This window comes from Pimephales promelas, chromosome 1, assembly GCF_988280905.1.
Source record: "Pimephales promelas chromosome 1, fPimPro1.hap1.1, whole genome shotgun sequence".
NCBI lineage: Eukaryota > Metazoa > Chordata > Actinopteri > Cypriniformes > Leuciscidae > Pimephales > Pimephales promelas.
Window position 1 is genome coordinate 42,645,447 of NC_142769.1, and position 21,322 is coordinate 42,666,768.

General features: G+C 36.8%; 1 protein-coding gene across 6 annotated transcripts; it reads left to right on the forward strand.

Moving 5' to 3' along the window:
* Window positions 1–313: 313 nt before the first annotated feature.
* slc25a22b (solute carrier family 25 member 22b) lies at window positions 314–13,214 on the forward strand. Of its 6 annotated transcripts, XM_089129730.1 has the most exons (12): window positions 314–766; window positions 1,603–1,665; window positions 4,359–4,446; window positions 4,751–4,876; window positions 4,959–5,014; window positions 5,112–5,202; window positions 7,008–7,065; window positions 7,225–7,285; window positions 8,118–8,280; window positions 8,387–8,541; window positions 11,775–11,850; window positions 11,941–13,214. In XM_089129730.1, the coding sequence occupies exons 2-12, from the start codon at window positions 1,629–1,631 to the stop codon at window positions 12,092–12,094; spliced, it is 1,065 nt and encodes a 354-aa protein (XP_088985856.1). In that variant the 5' UTR covers window positions 314–766; window positions 1,603–1,628; the 3' UTR covers window positions 12,095–13,214. The 6 variants fall into 6 exon arrangements, with proteins under 6 accessions (XP_088985856.1, XP_039515020.2, XP_088985861.1 ...); XM_039659086.2 differs by lacking the exon at window positions 1,603–1,665 and having other exon boundaries at window positions 4,359–4,622; XM_089129735.1 differs by lacking the exon at window positions 1,603–1,665.
* The last annotated feature ends 8,108 nt before the right edge of the window (window positions 13,215–21,322 follow it).

The following is a 21,322-nucleotide window of genomic DNA, read 5'->3' on the forward strand; positions in this document are numbered from 1 at the left end:
GGACTATGTGATGAATGTCAAGAGGAGGAAACAGTCAGTCACATTTTTATGTCATGCAGGAAATTTAACCAAGAAAGGCAAGAGTTTGAATTTGGTGAAATTGAAAATTGGTGTAGGACAAAATAATGTTAAAAATATTTTAGAATATGGGAAGCATGATCAAGGAAAGAAATATTTATTTTATTTTGTAAAGAGGACTGGACTGGAAGGACGAATATGAGTATGAAATGACAAGATAATAACCAGTAGATGGCAGTAATGCAACTTTTTGGATGCCAACTGCCGTAAAACATCCGGAGGTCGGCCATTTTGGAGGCACAGAACATAAACAATGCCATTGAACTGAACGGGCTCGGATATTTGGCTGATTATATGTGCTGAAAAATGGTCGATTTTTGGTCTGTACTAATCGATTGCATCGGAAATTTTTTTCGAGTTCTACAGACTGTTAAAAGTTAAAGAGAAGAGTGCAAAAAATGGATGAAAGAAGGCGTTTGTGGTGAGAGAGAGGCACAGCATCAGCTACATGTGTAAATGAAGCTTTGACTATAGCTAAAATGTTAACAACCAACAACCAATGACAACCAAACCACATCTGGGTGCAGCTTGAAACGGATTTCATGTGCTTTTCTGGGCTGACAATCTGCCTATGTCGGGATAAGAAATAGAAGGAAGAATTGCATTACGGGCTAGAGAAGCTAGCTCGTTTGGACCTTTACAACATATTAACTTTAGTTTGTCAAAATATTGCGCTCTCTCCTGCTTGGTAAGTCCTTCTCTATATGACTTCGCACCTAACTTTACCACTGTTTTTTCTGTGTTTTTTTTAAGTGTAACAATGTGTTCAGTACATAAACAGTGCAATCCATGCTGTTGTTTACATCCGAGTGCCTCCATAATGGCCGCTCATCCGGGTTACCGCCCAGAATGTGACGTCGGTGAAAACCCTCATTTGTCGATTTTTATTTCCTCGACGTCACGCTTGTGGGGCACACTACTGTGTTTTTGCTCGACTGTGCTTTGTGTTTGTTTGGGATTATTTTATTTGACAGATAAAAAACCCCAGAATGTTTTGTGTCTAAAATGTAAGTCGGTAACTGTTACAAGTCGTATGTATTCAATTGTTGCATAAAAGCATTATCACACTTGACTTTGATACTCTACTACTCGGTAGGGCATTGTGATGTTTATCCGAATGTTGCTGATGTTTTAGTGGGATGTAAGAGATATGAGCCTAGAGGAAAACTGACTTCATACATCCACAAAAACAATGGAGAAAAGTGACAAGTTCTGATAAAAACTCCTGCAGCATTTGCTTGTAGATATTTTATCCAAATACCATAGGGCCAGATGTATTGAATCAGACTGCAGACACAAATAATAAGAAATTGAAATGCTTCAATGCTTCTTGTAAAAAGAAAAGCAGAGAGAACCTTGAAGGCTAATGTCTGTGGCACCCTTTTAGGCTTTCACCTTCTCATCTTCCCTCCCAGGTCTTTTCACTCTCTGTCTTCTTTGAACACCCTTATTTACTTTCTCTCTTTCCTGCCTTGTACACTAGCAGCCTGTGTTCCTGTAAGTCTTATCAATGGCTGGTTTTAGGTTTCTGAACATAATCTCTCAATGGGATGCATTGTGGAGACTGCCTGTGGATTCAGGATAAATGTGAGTACGCTGGCTTTGCCAGAGTTTTATTTGTCACATCATTCAACAGGCTTGTTTTAGCCGTAATGCACAGAATAAAAACCTCAAAGCCCAGGGTTGCTCGTTCATAGCTCAGGAGACTTAATGGAGTTCTCAGTTGGGTTCCCAGTAAGTATCAACTTGGTCTCGGATGTTTCTCCTATATTTATTTAGGATTAATAAGAATAAATACTCAGATGTTTGTGGAGCTGTAAATTAATATATGACTGGGAATAGCAGATCAGATCAGTTGGTTTTTAAGGAATTAGATGAGAAATTATATATAATTAGGCTATATATTAAGATCATTGACATGATTCCAGTCTCTCGGCAAATCTTAGCACTTGTGAGATTCATCGGGTCTTTTTCTCAAAAGAAAAAGGCTGGTTTCCTTGCGATCTCCATTTAATTTCCTATGTCTGATGAAAAAGTGTTATCTTTTGTGGTTTTTCTTTTCTTTGTATTGGTTTAAAACTATTTTGATACACACCTAGTGCCTCTCAAAAAGCTGCCTTTTGATAAGTTTTTTGATTTGTACTTTTGAAAGTGTCATTTTAAAAGCTACAAATCCTCAGTTGTCAATCATATCTTATAAATGAAATGCTGTCCGCATTTCGTGAACCGTGTTGCTGCTGCCGTTTTTCTGTTTGCTTGTAAACTGGAGACATTTTTAGGCTTTTTTTAGGAGAGGAAATCGAAAACTTATGCACAAAATGTCTTGAACATGCATTTGGTAACCCAAGTTATGATATGGTTTAGATGGTAGTGAACTCATTCTGGTTTATCTTAATTGGCACTTTTTTCGTTATTCTTTGAAGCAATAAAATCACATGGTCTTTAGAGAGAGAACTATTGAGTTAAATAAAATATTAAAGTTTTAGTTAGTTCCTCTAACTCAACAAGACAATGGCTCTCCTAATGCAAAGATCTTGGCTTTGATTCCCATTAATATACATTGTTTAAATGTATTGCTTGAATTTGAATGCATTTTCAGTCTCTTTGAATATTATATATTATTTTTATTTTATTATTTTATTATTATTATATTTGTTATAGAAAATAAAGCAATGACACAAATCATGGTTTTAAACATTCAGACTTGTTATAGATTCACTTGTAATATTTTAGTTCAGTTTTAGGATTCTGTTCAATTTCATTGTATTTTGGTTTCGTCCCTGTTCCTGTTTTCCCTGCGTTCCCGCCTTCCCGGTCATTATTAATTTCCATAATTCCTCCTTAGTTACACTTCTGTTTCAGTTCCAGTTCTGTTCCACCCTGTGTTTTTAAGCCCCTGGTTTTTCTCAGTCGATTGCCTGCATTGTTCCTAGTGTTCATTAAAAGTTTTGTGAATCTTCTTCCTGCCTCACACATCCTCTCAGTAGATATTGCTATACACTAAGGTGAAAAAAAACAACATTTCCTGAAGGTTCTGAAGGTTTTCTTTTCATATTTCAGACTTTATAGAATAAGACAACAAATTTGACTTTATTTTTTCTCAAGTTTCCACTAGGTGTATTTTTCATGCTGTTTCTGGAGAGTATACCAATAATTCATGTGGATTTTAGATTCATAACTCAGATTCATCTCTCTCTCTTTTCTTACACACACACACACAGACACACAGACAAACAGAGGTATTATTGTATTATTCATAAAAAGCACAAAGCTTAAGGTTGGGTCAGGCAGGTATCAATGAGCAGAAAGTATAAAGTACACACACACACACACACCCCTCTGCTTTTATCAAGCTTTCACACATCACACCACCTCTAGAGAGCATCTTAATACAGAATAGAGAATTGAGCACGTCCTGTCATTGTTTCTGATATTATTATTTTGATTGTTACTGTGTTGGGTTTACACTAATGGATACTACAGGCCAGAGTGAACGTGAGCGGCTTTGATGGCATCTGTGCTGCTGTCACAGTGCGTCTTTGAACCTGCATCCTGCCGCTCTAAATTCTCTATTCCCTGACTTTGTTGCACATGGTTTTGAAGTCCAGAAAACATTGTGATGTTTATTAAGCAGTTGCCATGGCCACAGAAACTCACTCCATATCCTTGAGCATTTTATAGCTTCATGCAGCACTAGAAAATAAAAACAAATAAATAAATAATTCCCAGTATTTTTGTCCTGTAAAAATATCTGTGAACATCATGAACAACATCATGTGTTTTAATATATTTTTTTAAGCTATTATTTTATACCTTATAAGAACAAAATTATAAGGTAAAACAAAAAAATCAAACTAAAGCTACAGGTTGACTCTGCAAATAAAAACTCATAGCATAGGAAAAAGCATAGATTGACTACAATATAATCTGATATTAATATTTTGTAGTTTCTCTCTTGTTTTTGCATGTGTTCATATATTTTTGTCCAGGCTGTCTTACAAACGAATATGTCCGCTTAGTTTGGCATGTTTCATTGCATTGTTATCACAAATATAACATTTGACTCAAAGCACAACCATGCAATATGCTTACAAACACGTAAACAAATTTGAATTATGGGTGAGGTCACTGGACATCACTTTTAGCCACTACTGTAAATGGATAAAATCTTAAAATACAGATTAGCAGTATACAGAGAAAACTTAGTAAACACTAGTAACACACGAGATGACGCATGTGCATGATTGGTTTACTAATAATAGTCATTGTGATGTTTCTAGGGACTCTTAAGGGAGAGTCTGTAAAGCAGCCTGAAGTCCGGCTCATCTCCATCTTCTCTCCGGTCGTGTCGAACATCCCTGCAGCTGAGTACATACTGAATAACCTGATTAGAAATGTGCTAGAATTCAATACCAGCCACTCCTGATTCAGTTTCCTTCAAGTTTTTGACACTCAAAATATGTACAAATCATGTAATTTCATAAAGTCTGCTCTGTGACATTGATCACTTTCTCTTCATTTTAAATGGCTGAAAAACAAATAAGGTGAGTTTTATTTATAGAGAAATGGCCAGTACTCACTGTAGAGTACAAATAGTTGGCAACCAGAACTACACAAGTGACCTGTGAACACGGCATAGTTTCTATTGTACACTTGTGTAATGTTGTTTCAGCTTGCCTGCTAAACTCATCAATGGAGGCATTGCTGGATTGATTGGTGTCACTTGCGTTTTTCCAATTGATCTGGCAAAAACACGCCTCCAAAACCAGCAAAACGGATCTCGCATCTACACTAGCATGTATGTTTTATGTTCCTTTCATCGTCTGAGCAAACGAATGCCTGTGGTTCATGCATATACTTAATAGGTGTTTCATTCACAGGTCTGATTGTCTGATAAAAACCATCCGATCAGAAGGATTCTGTGGGATGTACAGAGGTGATCAAGTCATACTTTTTCACAATGTATAATTTGGTTTACATTATTTGGAAGTGTTCATGCTGTGGAAAACTTTCCTTCACAATTTTATTTCTAGGAGCTGCGGTTAATCTGACTTTGGTAACTCCAGAAAAGGCCATTAAACTGGCTGCCAATGATTTCTTCAGACACCAGCTCTCTAAAGATGGGTGAGAATAAAAACGCTTTTTTACATGTGGGGGGAAAACAACAAACAGAACTTCATTTCTAATTAAATTAGAATTCTGCAATTTAAGAAAGGAATTTGCAACTGCATTCAATTTAAATGCATTCAGAGTTCTATTTCTATTTTTTTTTAATTATTAATCATATTTATGTAATTATAGTACTATATTTGGAATATATATACTTTTTTTAGCTGTTTTACTTTTTGACCCTGTCCATTTCTAAAGGGTAGTTTTTAGATACATTTCTCTATTAAAACGTATATAACATAATATACACTCACCTAAAGGATTATCAGGAACACAATATACTAATACTGTGTTTGACCCCCTTTCGCCTTCAGAACTGCCTCAATTCTGCTTGGCATTGATTCAACAAGGTGCTGAAAGCATTCTTTAGAAATGTTGGCCCACATTGATAGGATAGCATCTTGCAGTTGTTGGAGATTTGTGGGATGCACATCCTGGGCATGAAGCTCCCGTTCCACTACATCCCAAAGATGCTCTATTGGCTTGAGATCTAGTGACTGTGGGGGCCATTTTAGTACAGTGAACTCATTGTCATGTTCAAGAAACCAATTTGAAATGATTCAAGCTTTGTGACATGGTGCATTATCCTGCTGGAAGTAGCCATCAGAGGATGGGTACATGGTGGCCATAAAGGGATGGACATGGTCAGAAACAATGCTCGGGTAGGCCGTGGCATTTAAACGATGCCCAATTGGCACTAAGGGGCCTAAAGTGTGCCAAGAACACATCCCCCACACCAATACACCACCACCACCAGCATACACTGTGGTAACAAGGCATGATGGATCCATGTTCTCATTCTGTTTACGCCAAATTCTGACTCTACCATCTGAATGTCTCAACAGAAATCGAGACTCATCAGACCAGGCAACATTTTTCCAGTCTTTAACTAATACTATCTAAAATAAAACGGCCATCTTCCACAACATATCTAGGGTTTTATAGGACTTTTTTCTGCTAAAATTAATCAGAAACGACAAAGAATTCATCAAAGAATGAAAATAGCAAAAATATCAATACAAAATACATTGTTTGGCCAATAGAAATTGTAATTATAAAATGCATGTGACAACTTGAAACAACCTGACATTTATGAAATTACCCTTTTGTACAATCAAAGTTCAACCTTTCAGAATAGACCTTCGTAGTTATAGTGATTCGTATTCATTTAAAAGAATTAATTTGCTCATTTGCATGACTCATTTACTGGGAATGTGCTCAGCAGTGGGACGTAATGGAAGTCTCATAACTTATTTAACAGTTGCACTGATTTAGAAAGAGGAATGCTCTTTTTTTTTTAATTTATTCTTTTTTTTTGCTGTGGGCATAATGTAGGCTGGGTGAAGTCTTATTTTTTAAGGGAATGAATCCACTGCACCGCTGGATTTGCAGAATTTAAAAAAAAAAAACAGAGCTGAGCTGATCTGATAAAAGGCTTCTATATGCTTCTGCATTATAGATAGAAATAGCGGTACAACTCACATCTTGAATACCTGGAGCTGGGTGAGCATCTCTGTGGTGACTAATAGCTAGACTGCTAAATTATTTATTAATACAGTTCAGACTGCAATGAACAGATAAATTATTCAAATAAGTGTGTGTGAGTGATTGTTTGGGTGTGTGATGTCATCACAGAAGGTAAGGGTCTGAGCCCAGAGCTTCTTGTTTACAGAGGAAAGGGGCTTATCGTCATCTTAAAATAATGCTCCTTCCTTCTCTCTCCCTCTTTATCTTTCTTTTTTTCTGGCTCTCTCTCCCAGACAGAAGTTGACATTGGTTGGAGAAATGTTGGCTGGCTGCGGGGCGGGTACCTGCCAAGTTAGTCACTCTCTCTGCTGCACTCATACGACCCACATTTCTCACAGAAAGAAAGAAAGAAAAATATGAAGTTACACTTAAAATGAATTATATTAAACCCTAAACATTCCTTCAATCTTTTATCTAACTTCTGTCTCTATGCGGTCTGTGTTTTGACAGGTGATTGTAACCACTCCAATGGAGATGTTAAAGATCCAGTTGCAGGATGCCGGCAGAATAGGTAAAGATATACAACTTTCTGCCATCGTTGATGTGTCTCTTGTCCACTGATAGTGTCTTTTACGTGAAGGGTACGTTTTTACGTGTACATGCCATTTCTGCAACATGTGTAATGTGTGCAACATTCGAAATGCACAGGTTACTACATTTGGCAAAATGTGGCGTGCACAACAGAGCGATAATGTTGCATCCCACAAACCAATTCACTTAAAATGACCTTGACCACAATATCAACTGTAGATTATAACAGGACACCACTTGCCGAATTAAACATGAAATGTGTCAGCATTGTAGCATAGAACAACATAAAAACCTTGCTACATACACTTTATTATATTATTTATATATGCTATTTATTTGATCAAAAACACAGTAAAACATATGATATAATATGAACATTTTCTAAATCACTGTTTTTTTATATTTTAATATCATGTGATGTCAAAGCTGAATTTTCAGCATTACTCCAGTCTTCAGTGTCGCATGATTCTTCAGAAATCATTCTAATATGCTGATTTGCTGCTCAAGAAACATTTCTTATTATTAATGTTGAAAGCGATAGAGCTGCATGATTTTATGGGAACCGTCATGCATTTTTTTTCAGGAATATTTGAAAAATAGAACGTTGAAATGAACAGCATTTATTTCAAAAAAGATATCTTTTGTAGTATTATAGATGTTTCTTTAATGTCACTTTTGATTGATTTGATGCTAAAGAAATAGAGAAAAAGTATCAATACCTTGAAAAAATCTTACTGACCAAACTTTTGAACAGTAGTGTATAATTCGTGTGATTAATATGCAATTCTGAATATAGCCAATGTGTCTAACAGAGGCCCAGAGGAATCTAATTGGCCGGGATGGCGGAGGAGGAGGAGGGGCTAAAGCGAATGTTGTTCAGCGGAAGTCTCCCACAGCTCTCCAACTCTCTAGAGATCTGCTGAAGGACAAGGGCATCACTGGTCTCTATACGGGACTGGGGGCCACTCTATTACGGTAGTCTGACAGAGTCGCTCAAACTGTGGGACGCTTTTAGTCATAATGTGCTCTCTCTCCATCCTTTGTCTCACAGTGACGAACTCTCTGTCTTTCTCTCCCTCAGGGATGTGCCCTTTTCCATCATCTACTTCCCACTGTTTGCTAACCTGAACAGCCTAGGCAGGAGGAACACTGACAGTTCAGCTCCATTTTACATCTCCTTCCTCTCTGGCTGTCTTGCAGGGTGTACTGCAGCTGTTGCGGTCAACCCTGTGGATGGTGAGATGATCTACATTGTATGAAAATGGATTTAATAAGATCCACAATATGGTTAAAAAAACCCAATATGTAGATATTTCTATATAGATCTATCTATCTATCTATCTATCTATCTATCTATCTATCTATCTATCTATCTATCTATCTATCTATCTATCTATCTATCTATCTATCTATCTATCTATCATATTTTAAAATTTAACATCAAATTTAGGTTTGTCAGCCAATATATTATATTGAACAATTGTATTTGATATTAAATCCATAAGGGGCACATTTTACCCCGGTATTTACCCTGGTCTTAGACCCAAACAGTTCAAAAGTAATCTTAGAATGAAAAACAAATCAGTAAAGATTGGTATGATATCATTTCAGCGCTTAATTCAGTCAGGCAGTGACTATTATTTAAAAGCCTAAGTATCTCATATAGCAAATATAGTATTAAAAAGTTTCCCTTTCCCCCCTAAAAACCCTAATAATGTCAGCAAACATTACATCATGTCATAAATATCTTGCAATATCAGTAAAGCTATGTTTACATGGACATCTTTTGTTTGTGTTTTCAAACATAGTGTTTACCTGAACGCTAAATAAAGTGATTGGGTTGATGTGTGTGTTTCCTTCTCAAAAGGAAGGTTGCATCCTAGTGAGGCTGTGTCCTTCCTATACCAGTCCTTAGGTATCCTCAGCACTGAACGCTAGAATGAGAATTTCTAGTAAATGTGCATGGCTACGTCACACATGTTCCCACCCCCCAAATCTTAAAGCTACACTGTGTGATTTTTCCCCCATCTACCGGTGAAAAGGTATATGACCATCCAGTGAATATTAGTTTCTGTTCTTCTCAATTCCAATTTCGTTTTAACTCCTACGGTGGCCAATGTAGTCCAAGATTAACATGGCTTCCAGTTCGACCTCATCCATGAGTGTTAACTCAAACATAAACGCAAAAGGCGAAGCTTGAATTAACGGGTATGTCCCTCTTTGGCTAATGTACTTTCAAGATGGAGGGACAACATGGCGACCGACATTAGAACCCCTTACCCATATGTGTTTTCAATGGCATATTATACACTCACGAGAATACTTTATTACTTGAACGAAGTAAATGTACATTAATGAGCACGTATATTTTTGAAAGAACTAAGTGTTTTTAGCTAAGAATAAACTAAAAGATTTACACAGTGTAGCTTTAATATTAACTGGCTTTTTATTAATGCATTACAGTGAGTGACAGCCGTCTATGGTCTCACAGTGGCTTACCTCATTTTAGTTTAGTGTTAAGTGATTAATTTACACCAAAACAAAAGATAACGTATGCCTTCATTTCAGAAAACATTGTTTTTGTCTTACATTTTTAAAATGAACCCAGAGAAGCACAGTGCAGAGTTGTTGTTTTTTTTGTCCGTTTATTTTCGTGAATTGGAATGTGTGCAAAGGATTGTGGGTGATTGAAGGACGTGAAGAGACACTCTAAGCATCCTTCAAAACGAGCTGAATGAAGGACGTGAAAGGAAGGTTGCCTTCCATTGATCCTTTAAATTGAGACAGCCTTCAGCGGCGCTTTATGGTGGGGCAGCCTTCCGTTTCAGAAGCACCCTATATGTCACACACACAAATTGGCATTGAGCTTTTGACATGTGCACACTACACAAATATACAGTTTCCCATTGTTGGCACATACTAACAATCCTCAAATCATTTTTTTTCTATTTTATTGATCTATTTTTACACAAATTGGCATTGAGCTTTTGACATGTGCACACTTCACAAATATACAGTTTCCCATTGTTTGCACATACTAACAATCCTCAAATCATTTTTTTTCTATTTTATTGAACTATTTTAATTATTATTGATCTATTACCTAATTAGGAGATGATGAGCAAAAAAAGCATTTTGCCCTGCTGCTTATATTAATTAAGCAGTAAAAATGCCCCTTCCCGCACCACAAACAAGGCGTCTTATGGATGAGAGTCCTAAGGACAGTAACACTTTAGAATAATGGTCCGTCATTAATAAGTAACTGTGCAGGAAGTAATGTGGGACTAATGAGTAGTACATTAACACTTCAGCTACTATTAGCTAATATAAAAACAAGCAAATAATCAGTAAGTAATATTAAAGTTAGGAGATCCTTATTAGTTAACTAATAATTACTGAATGAGATTTGCCTCATTAATAACTATTAACTAACTGACAAATTATAAAGAACATTATGTGTGTCTGAGATGTAATAAGTAATGATTTTTACTCTGAATATAGTCATAAAAATGCATCACTAATTACTCAAGTGTTACCTAGTCACTATCCAGGAACTACTAGTGATCTGGATACATCTTTTTTACTAAAATAAAGGTCCAAAACACTAGTAGACCTTGAAGAGTGGCATTTTTTTGACCATGTTCTGAGTAAAAAAAAAAAAAAGGACAAGTTCTTCTAATTATTAATTACCTAATATGGGACTATCTCCTACATTTGATATTACTCACTGATTAGTTGCTTGTTTCTATATTAGTTAGAAGCAGCTGAAGTGATAATGTACTACTCATTAGTCCTGCATTACTTCCTGCGTAGTTACTTATTAATGACAGACCATTATTCTAAAGTGTTACCGGAAGGACTGATGGGAAAACTTTGTTCCGCAACACTTCACATGTGATGAGTAGAAGGAAAATATTAGATTAACACATCATTTACACGCTAAACAATGTTGGGTTGTTTGAACCCAAATTTGGGTAAAATATGGACAAACCCAAATGTTGGGTTTAAAAATGTAATTAAAAACTTTCATACATTTTTTAATTACAATTTTAACCCAACATTTGGGTTTGTCCATATTTGACCCAAATTTTGTTTGAAACAACCCAGCATTTTTTTTTAGAGTGTATTACACTATATTCAACAACAACACGTCATTCGTCCCTATGCCATTTCTACATCATTGCACATGCGCAGAATGTTTCAGTTTGGGTTTTCAATCAGATCAAGTGTTTACATGTCCAATCAAATGTAATAAAAAATGTTTAAACCACCCCTTCGCAATTAGAATGAAATTTCAATCGTATTTGGCCAATTTATTACGATAGACGTGGTTACATGTGACCCCTATGGGTCATTTTAAAATTTTTAGTAGTATTTATTACAATCAGATTATTAGGATCAATAAAAGCAGCTAGTCTCTTTTGTGAATGCAAACTAATCATTTGTAGGCATGTGTGTTTGTGCTGCAGTGCTAAAAACCAGGCTTCAGTCTTTGGCCCGTGGATGTCATGATGAGACTTACAGCGGAATGAAAGACTGTATCCGGTAACATACAAGTTTAGTTTCCTCCATCACACAAAAAGTCTTCCATCTTTTTTTTTTACACTCTGAACATCTCTTAATCTTACCCTACAGTAAGATTCTCCGTCACGAGGGTCCCTCTGCTTTCCTGAAGGGGGCGTACTGTCGCGCACTGGTCATCGCTCCGCTGTTTGGCATCGTACAGGTGGTTTATTTCCTAGGAGTCGGGGAATTTGTTCTCGGTCTCCTGCATGGACAAAAACACTGAATGTTTACAGTGGATGGAGCCACTACTTGTATTCAAACCACAGCAATAATAATGATAAATTGATCAATTATAAATGATGAATTATAAACGATACATACTGAAATTTTTGTATTCATTTTAATAGAAATTAGTATGCTAGAAACACATTGATTTAAATGTAATGTTTTGTAATAATAGTAGAAAGACGGAAATGGTATTTTCCTGTAAAATGTACTCCAGTAATTTTTGTTTTATTTACAACTTAAAAAAAAAAAAAAAAAACAACAGCATTTTTTTGACAGTGTAGGTTTGACATCAGCATTGAAAACCAGGTTCAATAATCAGTCTATCAGTACAGATTGACAATAGCTCTGCTCCAAAAGCTAGTGAGCTGCCTGTCTAGATAGTATTTTAGCCTAGTAGTCACTTTTTATTGACTTTTTTTTAGTAATCATCATAACTTATAACTTAAAAGGTTGAACTTATAATTTAAAACACTCAAAATTCATCATGTGATTTAATTTTCGAGCAATTTTCTATTCAAAATTATTTTGTGAAATATACATTGTGTATATTTCAATAAATAAAGATAAAAATGTTTAGTTCAGTACATTTGCTTACAGTAAACTCTTTTTAAATGTAATTTTTTTTTCACTTCTGTAAAAATCTTTCGAGTGTCTTTAAAAAGAGATTCGAGGTCTGTATTCCAAGGCATTCATTAATTACATCCATTTAATTCAAAACTCCTGATATTTTTAAATAGTATTACTTTTATTCAACAGGGATGCATTAAACTGATCAAAGGTAACAGTAAATACATTATTTATGCTCCAAAAAATATATATATTTCAAATCAATGCTGTTCTTTTGAACTTTCTATTCATGGAAGAATCCTGAAAAAAATGTTTTCACGAAAACATGAAGCAACTGTTTTTTCAACATTGATTATAACTGTGCCTTGAGCATCAAATCATATTAGAATTATTTCTGAAGGATCACGTGACACTGAAGACTGAGTAATGATGCTGAAAATTCAGCTTTGACATGACCGGAATCATTCATCAAATCAAAATGTATTAGAATTGTAATAATATTACTGTTTTTCTGTATTTTTGACCAAATAAATGCAGCATTAGTGAGACTTCTTTCAAAAACATTCAAATTACAGACCGCCATTTTAATAATATACTTCTTCATCCACAGAATATTTTCCATTTACCTTCTGATTATTGCAGATTTTTTATGTTGAAAAATGAGTAATTTATGGACAACTCAAACATTTTAATTCAACAAGAGAGAATGATTCTCTGTAGTATGAAATCTGTAATTACAAAGCATTTTACTTTTAAGCTTGTTTTTATGATTAAGATCAAGCACAGCGGTTTCCTTCGTGGAGCGTTTTATCGAATTGTGTTTACCTTGGTCTTATCAGAATCAAAAGAGACAAACAGCTTTCTTTGAGCTTGTTTCTGTGCATAAAGGTTGGTTGAGTGCCACACACACACACACACACACACACACCTAAAACAGATTATCTTCAAAACAGATTTTAATTGCACTCGATATGAAATTGCTGCTTAGGGTTAGAGGTTAAGAATAGACCCTGAGCATAATATTGGAGGAATATTAATACAGTTCAGCCTTGCACAATGAGAGAACACAATGAAGGGATTGTGGGAAGACATTCTGTTAACCACTCAAGCAAATCAAGGTGGCAGGAGAAATGCATTGATTGCTAGGTATGTGATTGTATCTGCAGGGGCTTTAGATCCCATTTAGTATTCGGAGCACAGAGCCTTTTCCCATGGCTTTTAATAGCTTTCACGCCATACTGTCCAAAGGGACATTTTGAACTATACACCGGTCGCTATTTTCATCTGTGCGCTGTAGTGGCCGTCTCTCTATTTCATTCTAATCTCTGCCATCTCCTCTCTGCTCTAATCATAGCTCTCTGGCCTCATCTCGGGAAAAATTTTCTATCTCCCTGGAGGCCGCTGTGATTGATTTTTGTGTGTTTTGTGCGCCGGAAGTATATTTCGTCTCAATAGTATACGACAGAAGTGGCGGAATCGCAAACATATTCTGGGAGATCCGTTTCATCTTGATATCATAGACTTGAAATGGCCGTGCTTGAGGCGCTGATTGCGAACTCGCAGGAAGGACATGCGATGCACGGACAGCTCTAATAACTATGTTCGTGTCTTTGTCTGTGCCTTGGGGAATATCTGTCTGCCGTCTACATTGTCCTCTGATTTCTGCTCGTAATGAAGCCAGACCTTTTTATGTGCAGCCAGTGAAGTCACTTTGTAACTGAGATGCAATAGAGACGAAGGGAACAGTGGGAGTAAATCTTCACAAAGGGGCTTCAGAAATGCATTTCTTTACTTGAGTGCCACAATTTTTAGAATGGTGTTGCAAAAGATGTTGAAGACGAGCACAATGGTCAAAAAGCGCGGCCACATTTCAATTGGAAACGACCCGTTCGGGAATTTGACCCAAATTTTACATTGGGTTCAGTTGGTAATGTCAATTTGACCAATAGAAAGCAGCTTGTTTAGAAAGTGACTTCTGTTTGAGTTGTGCTTCATACATCGTCACATCTTTGACAAGGGAAAAAGAAATGTGATTGCATCTTAAATATATATATTTAAAGGGTTAGTCACCCAAAAATGAAAATTCTATCAGTAATGACTCACCCTCATGTTGTTCCAACCTCTTAAGGCTTTCGTTCATCTTCGGAACACACACTCTAAAACAATGCTGGGTTGTTTGAACCCAAATTTGGGTAAAATATGGACAAACCCAAATGTTGAGTTAAAAATGTAATTTCAAATTTTAACCCAACTTCAACTTTCACTTTCAACTGTACAATTTTTTTAATTGCATTTTTAACCCAACATTTGGGTTTGTCCATATTTGACCCAAATTTGGGTTGAAACAACCCAGCATTTTTTAACCCTCTGGGCTTCTTCGTAAATGGGTTACACTTAGCTTCCTCCCGGTCAAAAACGGACGAAGCCTTAAAATTTTACGTTACTTCTTCCCAGGATAACCATTCAAATATATTTTTGTTCTATAATATTTTCTGATTATTATTTAGAATTTTTAGAATTTTTTATGATACTTTGCATTAATTATATAATTTTTATGAGCTATTTTTTCCATTAGAATTAATATACATATTTTTATTTTATATTGTTTTTTTGTTTTTCAATAAATACAACATTTCACATCAAAATAGAGTGTCAGCTAATAAAAAAATAATAATTCAAGTAGAAGAGCGCCACCTAGTGGCTTTAAAAAATAGTTACATGTGTGCAATGTTCTGTACAGCCTGTAGGCTGCCTATAGCTTCCTATTCAAATACATAGAAAGGCTTTTTGATTCTTTTTGTTGGTTTAGACATGATTTCTCATGTCTGTGTGCGTGTGTGTGTGAGTGCGCATTTGAGCAAGATTTTTTTCTCATTTATTGATTTTATTTTTCATATTCTACAAATTTGCTGGTGCAGTCTTGCCAGTTTATCTGTGTATGTGTGTGTGTTTGTGTGTGTGTGTGTGTGTGTGTGGGGGGGGGGTGGTCTTATTTGCACTCTTGATGTTCTAGAGTGTCACCCCTTCATTGCTGTACACTTTTTTTCTGCACAGTTGCTGATCTGTAGCTTGTACCACCAAAAGTTTCTCTGAGTTTTCCTATTTTTTCGTATTTCCCATTCATTTCCTATGTCGGTCATTTTTGACCGGGAGGAAGCTAAGTGTGACTTTTTTTTTTACGACCCTTTAACAAATCAGAATCATCTCCTTGATTTTTTTGTGTGTTCATATAGGTAATACAACAAAAGTCACCAAGTTTCAGCCCGATCCGATCAAGCAAAAAAATTAAACATTTCAAAACGTAACAGTTTTCGGTCATTTTTGACCGAAGAAGCCCAGAGGGTTAAAGTGCAAATTAAGACATTTTTGATATAATCTGAGCGCTGTCTCACTCCTCCGTATGCCTCTATGTAATTTAAACTTGCCGGCCCAGAAAGTTAGTAAATACTAACCTTTTAAGGTATGTTATTTTCCTCAACACTGTATAATCCGCTGCGGACTAACAAAGACACTAAAATAAGCACAAACATAACATTTATGTAAACCAAATCTAGGGGCAAGAATGACGTCAGTAGCCTAATCAACCACCCAGAAGAGCATCATCATTTGTTGCTTGCAATGTGAAATTGCATGTTTAGCATTACATAACTGTATGGATCCTATTAAGTCAGGTCACCTTTATTTATTTATATAGCGATTTGTGTAAACACGAAAATAAGGATCAGTGATGCAAATAGAATTCAATTCTGCTGTAAAGCAGCTTTAAAAAAGACAATAGTGCCATTATTCAACTAAAGTCAGTCAGGGCGGGGATATGCAGCTCATATGCATTTAAGGTGGTATAGTCCCCGAAACAGCTCGTTTTTAAGCAGGCCCCAAAATGACATTTTCAAATGGTTATAATAAATTAACTATGAGGTATTTTGAGCTGAAACTTCACAAATACATTCTGGGGACACCCGAGACCAATATTACATCTTGTAAAAAGGGGCATAATAGGTGCCCTTTAAAGTTGATAAAACTATGAAAAATAAAATTATAAAACAAAATGAGTTTTGAAATCAGCTCTGGAGAAAACAGTGAGGTCATCATCCAGCTGAGTTCAGTTCTCACCCAATAGTGTCAGTGCAGTGAAATCTATAATATTTCTAAATATTAAACGTCCCCAACTAAGCAGGCCAAAGGTGTCAGTGGCAAGGAACTCAAACCCCACCAGATGACAAAAATTCTCCTGAATCCGTAAAAGCAATCTTTCTGCAACTATGTTCTGTTGTTTAACTATGTGATGTGCAGCATGGACTGTGTGCGCAAGGTGAACTGATCAGGAGATCAAGGCTGTAAAATTAGCCAGACCCTTGTGCTTGATTACCCATAAAAACAGTGTGAGATGAAAGGCACGCTTGTTGACTTGAGTTCAGAAGCAACCAGCGAGGCAGCTTAATAAATATTCACCTCAAAGGGAGCGAGATAGGAGCTCTGTTCCAAAACCTAGTGAGCTGCCTTGCTGTTTACGGTCTACAGACGGCTGCCTTCTAAGGGGCTGTTCACGTGTTTTTACTTTAATGAGATGTGATGTGAGCATTAGAATAGAAAACGCAAGGTCTCCAGCTGCATTTTATACCTTTACGGGCAGTTCACACAGAACATGTTTTTTGCGTTTAATGCAGGACAGTTGAATAAAAAATGCAGTCTCGAAACTAATTTTAACTTGAGCGCCACAATTTTTAGAACACATATTGTGCGTGAGACACTGCACAAGACCCAAAACGTGAGCACATTGGTCAAAGAAGTCCATCTAGCACTTGTTTGCATAGAAAAACAATGGGAAAGCTACACAGTGGGATGCAAAAGTGTGATCTGTGTGAATGGTCCCATATTTTACCTTGAGCACCACATTTTTTAAATGCAGCGTCATGCACGAGACGCTGTAAATAACGTGAGACCCGAGTACAATTTTTGAGCTTTTAGCTTTTAGTTTTAGCTTACCTCAAGGGCATCCAAGATGTAGGTGTCTTTGTTTCCACAGTATTTTCAACTTTGATATTTTTAGGTCAAACGGTTCTTGTCTGTCAGTCATATAATGGAGGTATATGGGGTCCACCTCAAAGAGCGTGCACAGAGAAGTCCAAATTAAACATGATTTAATGACTCGTGAATGTAAGTACACATTGATGGCCTAAGACATGAAACGAGCGGTTTGTGTGAGAAAACTGACAATATTTATATCGTTTTTACCTCATGTAATCACAATCACACACAAGCGCCAGAAAGAGCCGGAAGTGATCTCTCTCGCGAGTGTACGTCACTCATTGTTTACACAGAGATTTCAGAAGTGTTACCCTTCACTGTGAAGATCTAAACATATTTAGATCTACAGGAAATTGCCATGGAAGACGATTTTGACATATCAACAGACAACGTTGATTTTTTTTTTCTGCAACCGCGCAAGACGGAGCGGTTCTGGAGCTTTCCGGTGCTTGCGCAGACCGAAGTGCCCTCAGATCACTTGGATGTCACACAAACCACTCGTTACGTGTCTTAAGCCATCAATGTGTACTTACATTTACAAATCATTAAATCATGTTTAATTTGGACTTTTCTGTGCATGCTCTTTGAGGTGGACCCCATTTACCTCCATTATATGACTGACAGACAAGAACGGTTTGACCTAAAATATCAAAATTCAAAATACTGTGGAAACAAAGACGCATACATCTTGGATGCCCTTGAAGCTAAAACATATAAAAAATTAATTTCAAAGTGAACTATCCCTTTAAAGGCTGCACCTACAGGAACTTTTCACTTATAGAGATTCCTTAACATGCTGCCCAATGCATGCAGCTCACTAGCATTGAATCAAAGCCATGGAGGGTGGATAAAATGTGATTTATTCAGAGTTTGATATGCTAAAGTGATGAAAGGATTATGGGTAAATGTCAAGGATGTTGACACAAATTTGACTTGAGTTTAACTGATTTTTACAATAGAAATGTGGAGTCAAGTGGGTTGAGAAAGCAAGTTTGAGTTAAAAAGAAAATGCTAAAGCAACAGTCTTTTTGTTTATGGATACGTGTGTTGTGTGCAAAAGAGAACAATATGGACAGACTGATGTAGGAGTGATAGTGTGATATCAATGCGCCAGTGGCTATGACAAGAAGCCAGCATATCAGGTTCTATCTCATTTAGGTGTCCAGCTTCTCTAACTCAAGGTTAAGCCCCCAGCAGATGCACACACACACACACACACCCCAGAGGCCAATGAGATGCCAAATGATGCCTGATGCCTTCAGTTGTTTTCCCTTTTCAACATTCTTTATGCAAAAACAATACTTTGTAGCCCAACAGATAGTGTTTTAAATTTATTAATATGCTGAATTAATTAGGGCCCAAGCCCTGAAAGGGCGAAGGCCCTATTGTTTTCCTAAGGATTATTTATTATTATTATTTTGTAACCTTTTGGGCATTTTTGGGGCCCTTAACGTGCTCGAAAACTCTTGAAACTTTGCACATGGGTCAGAACCCGCGGCCATCAGAGCTGGGCTGAAGCTGGTACCCGGGCGTGGCAGGGCGGCTCGTCAGCGCCCCCTGGAACGGGGTACGAACACTTGGTCCATAACTCAAACACGTTTGTATGTAATAATATGAAACTCTGTGCACATGTTGATCTCATAGTTTCATCTATACCTCGCGCTTTTACTTTTTACCCCAGCCCAACAGGAAGTCGGCTATTGAGGTTTGTTTGTAAAACGCTCGCAATGGAATGTTAAATACTCCTCCTAGAGCTTTGATCCAAATTCGACAAAACTCTGTCAGCATGAAGTCAAGACATTGAGGATGAAAGTTTGCGAGGGGATTTTTGATATCTCGAACGGTTTGGCCGTGGCGAGGAAACGAAATCATGGCAAGAAACGTGAACCAGGAAGTGTGTTATAACTTCAGCATACATTAACTGATCTTGATGAAACTTCAGCAGTGTGTTCGCTGTAAGAGGACGATCACATGGATGTGACTATTGTGAGTCAAAGTTATAGCGCCACCAACTGGCAGCAGGAAGTGTGTCACTTTCAAAATGCTTTGATATCACCCTTTTATTTTTACCCGATTTGCTTCAAACATCATCTGTATAATGTAAACATACGGCAGATGTAGACCTGTGAATGGATTCTTGATATCTTTGAAACTGTTGCCGTGGCGACGCATCAAACGTTACCATTCTTTTAGGATGCTTTTGAGACCCTTAGCATGCTTGAAATTGCATGAAACTCGACAGACACATCACATTTATTAGCCAGTAGACACGTGCAAAGTTTCAGAAACGGGCGTGGTGAGGGCTCAGTAGCGCCACCTTTTGACAAAAGTGGGGTTGTTAGTTTTATCTACAGTTACAAAAATCGGTATGTATATTGTACTCCTCGAGCCGGACAACTTTCTAATTGACACTCATTAGTTAGGACCCACAGAAAGTCAGATATGTTTGTTTGAATGTGGTCTTGCTCAATCTGAGCCTGCTGTCTTTGCCTGTCTGTCTATGTGTGTGTGTTTGTAGGGGGAGGGGTATTAACCATTTCACTCCTGTGTGTATGGCCTGCATAAAAAATAAATGCCTTAAGCCTGGTATTTTTTTTAATAAGTTTTTTATTTTTTTATAAGTAAAGGCATATAACCAGTTTAATTGTAGTGCATTAATAGTTTTATATAATTAGTTTATTAATTAAATTAACTTGGTCCATAAACTTGATCTGAAAATTTGGTCCATAAATCAAACACACTTGCATGTAATAATATGACTTGAGTGTTAATCACATCATGTTTTCAGTTTGAATATAAAATATATAAATTATGTAAAAAAAAAATAAAGTTGATCCAGCTGGAGCGCAGGCTGAGAATAGCGCTGTCATGACTGGATCAGAGATCATCAGTCATGCCTTCTCATACCTTACGCGCACACCACGCCCACTTACATCAGATCACATCAACATGTCAGCCGGAGGGATAACGAGGGTCGTCGTCGCTTTTGGATTCAAGAATTTCTTACAACAAGATGGCAAAAGAACAGCGCTTTGCAAGACATGCAACGTTAAGATCGCGGACAGTCAGATGACAACCTCCAATTTCGTCCGTCATTTGAAGAGCCATATTCTGCCCAGTAAGTGCTTGTCAATTTGTTAATGTTATCTGGTTAGCTCGTTCGTAGTTAGCTAGCTAATGTAAGTTAAAGGAGAACTCCGGCGCAAAATTACACATTGTTACCTAGTCAACCGTTATCTGAGATTTGTTTTCATGACTGCCGAATGTAAATAGTTTTATCTATAAAAACAGTTTAGCCTATAAGTGACGTCCGACATTCTGCATATTGTGTTATTGTGTTAAGCCCCACTAAAGGCATAAAAAACTGTAAAGCACAATCAAGTTTTCACACTATATTCCAAGACTTCTAAAGTCATTCAATAGCTTAATGTGTGGTAAAATTAATATTTTAGTCTCTAAGTTAAAGTTAACGGAAAGTCATCTCGCCTCAGTCATTCTCCATGCATCAGCATTAGCGCGTCGCGTTCGGTTGCGACAGTAACACGACGACACTCTCTTCAAGATCAATGTTCCCAATATTATACTTTATTTGTAGATAAGGCATAAAGGTCTATGATTTGCATAAAAT

Excerpts from the sequence above, each read along its gene's own strand:
- slc25a22b (XM_089129723.1), top strand. The coding sequence starts at position 839 with ATGTGTTCAGTACATAAACAGTGCAATCCATGCTGTTGTTTACATCCG. Across the intron at positions 5,203-7,007 it reads CACCAGCTCTCTAAAGATGG|ACAGAAGTTGACATTGGTTG; the intron begins GTGAGAATAAAA and ends TCTCTCTCCCAG. Across the intron at positions 7,286-8,117 it reads GCAGGATGCCGGCAGAATAG|AGGCCCAGAGGAATCTAATT; the intron begins GTAAAGATATAC and ends TGTGTCTAACAG.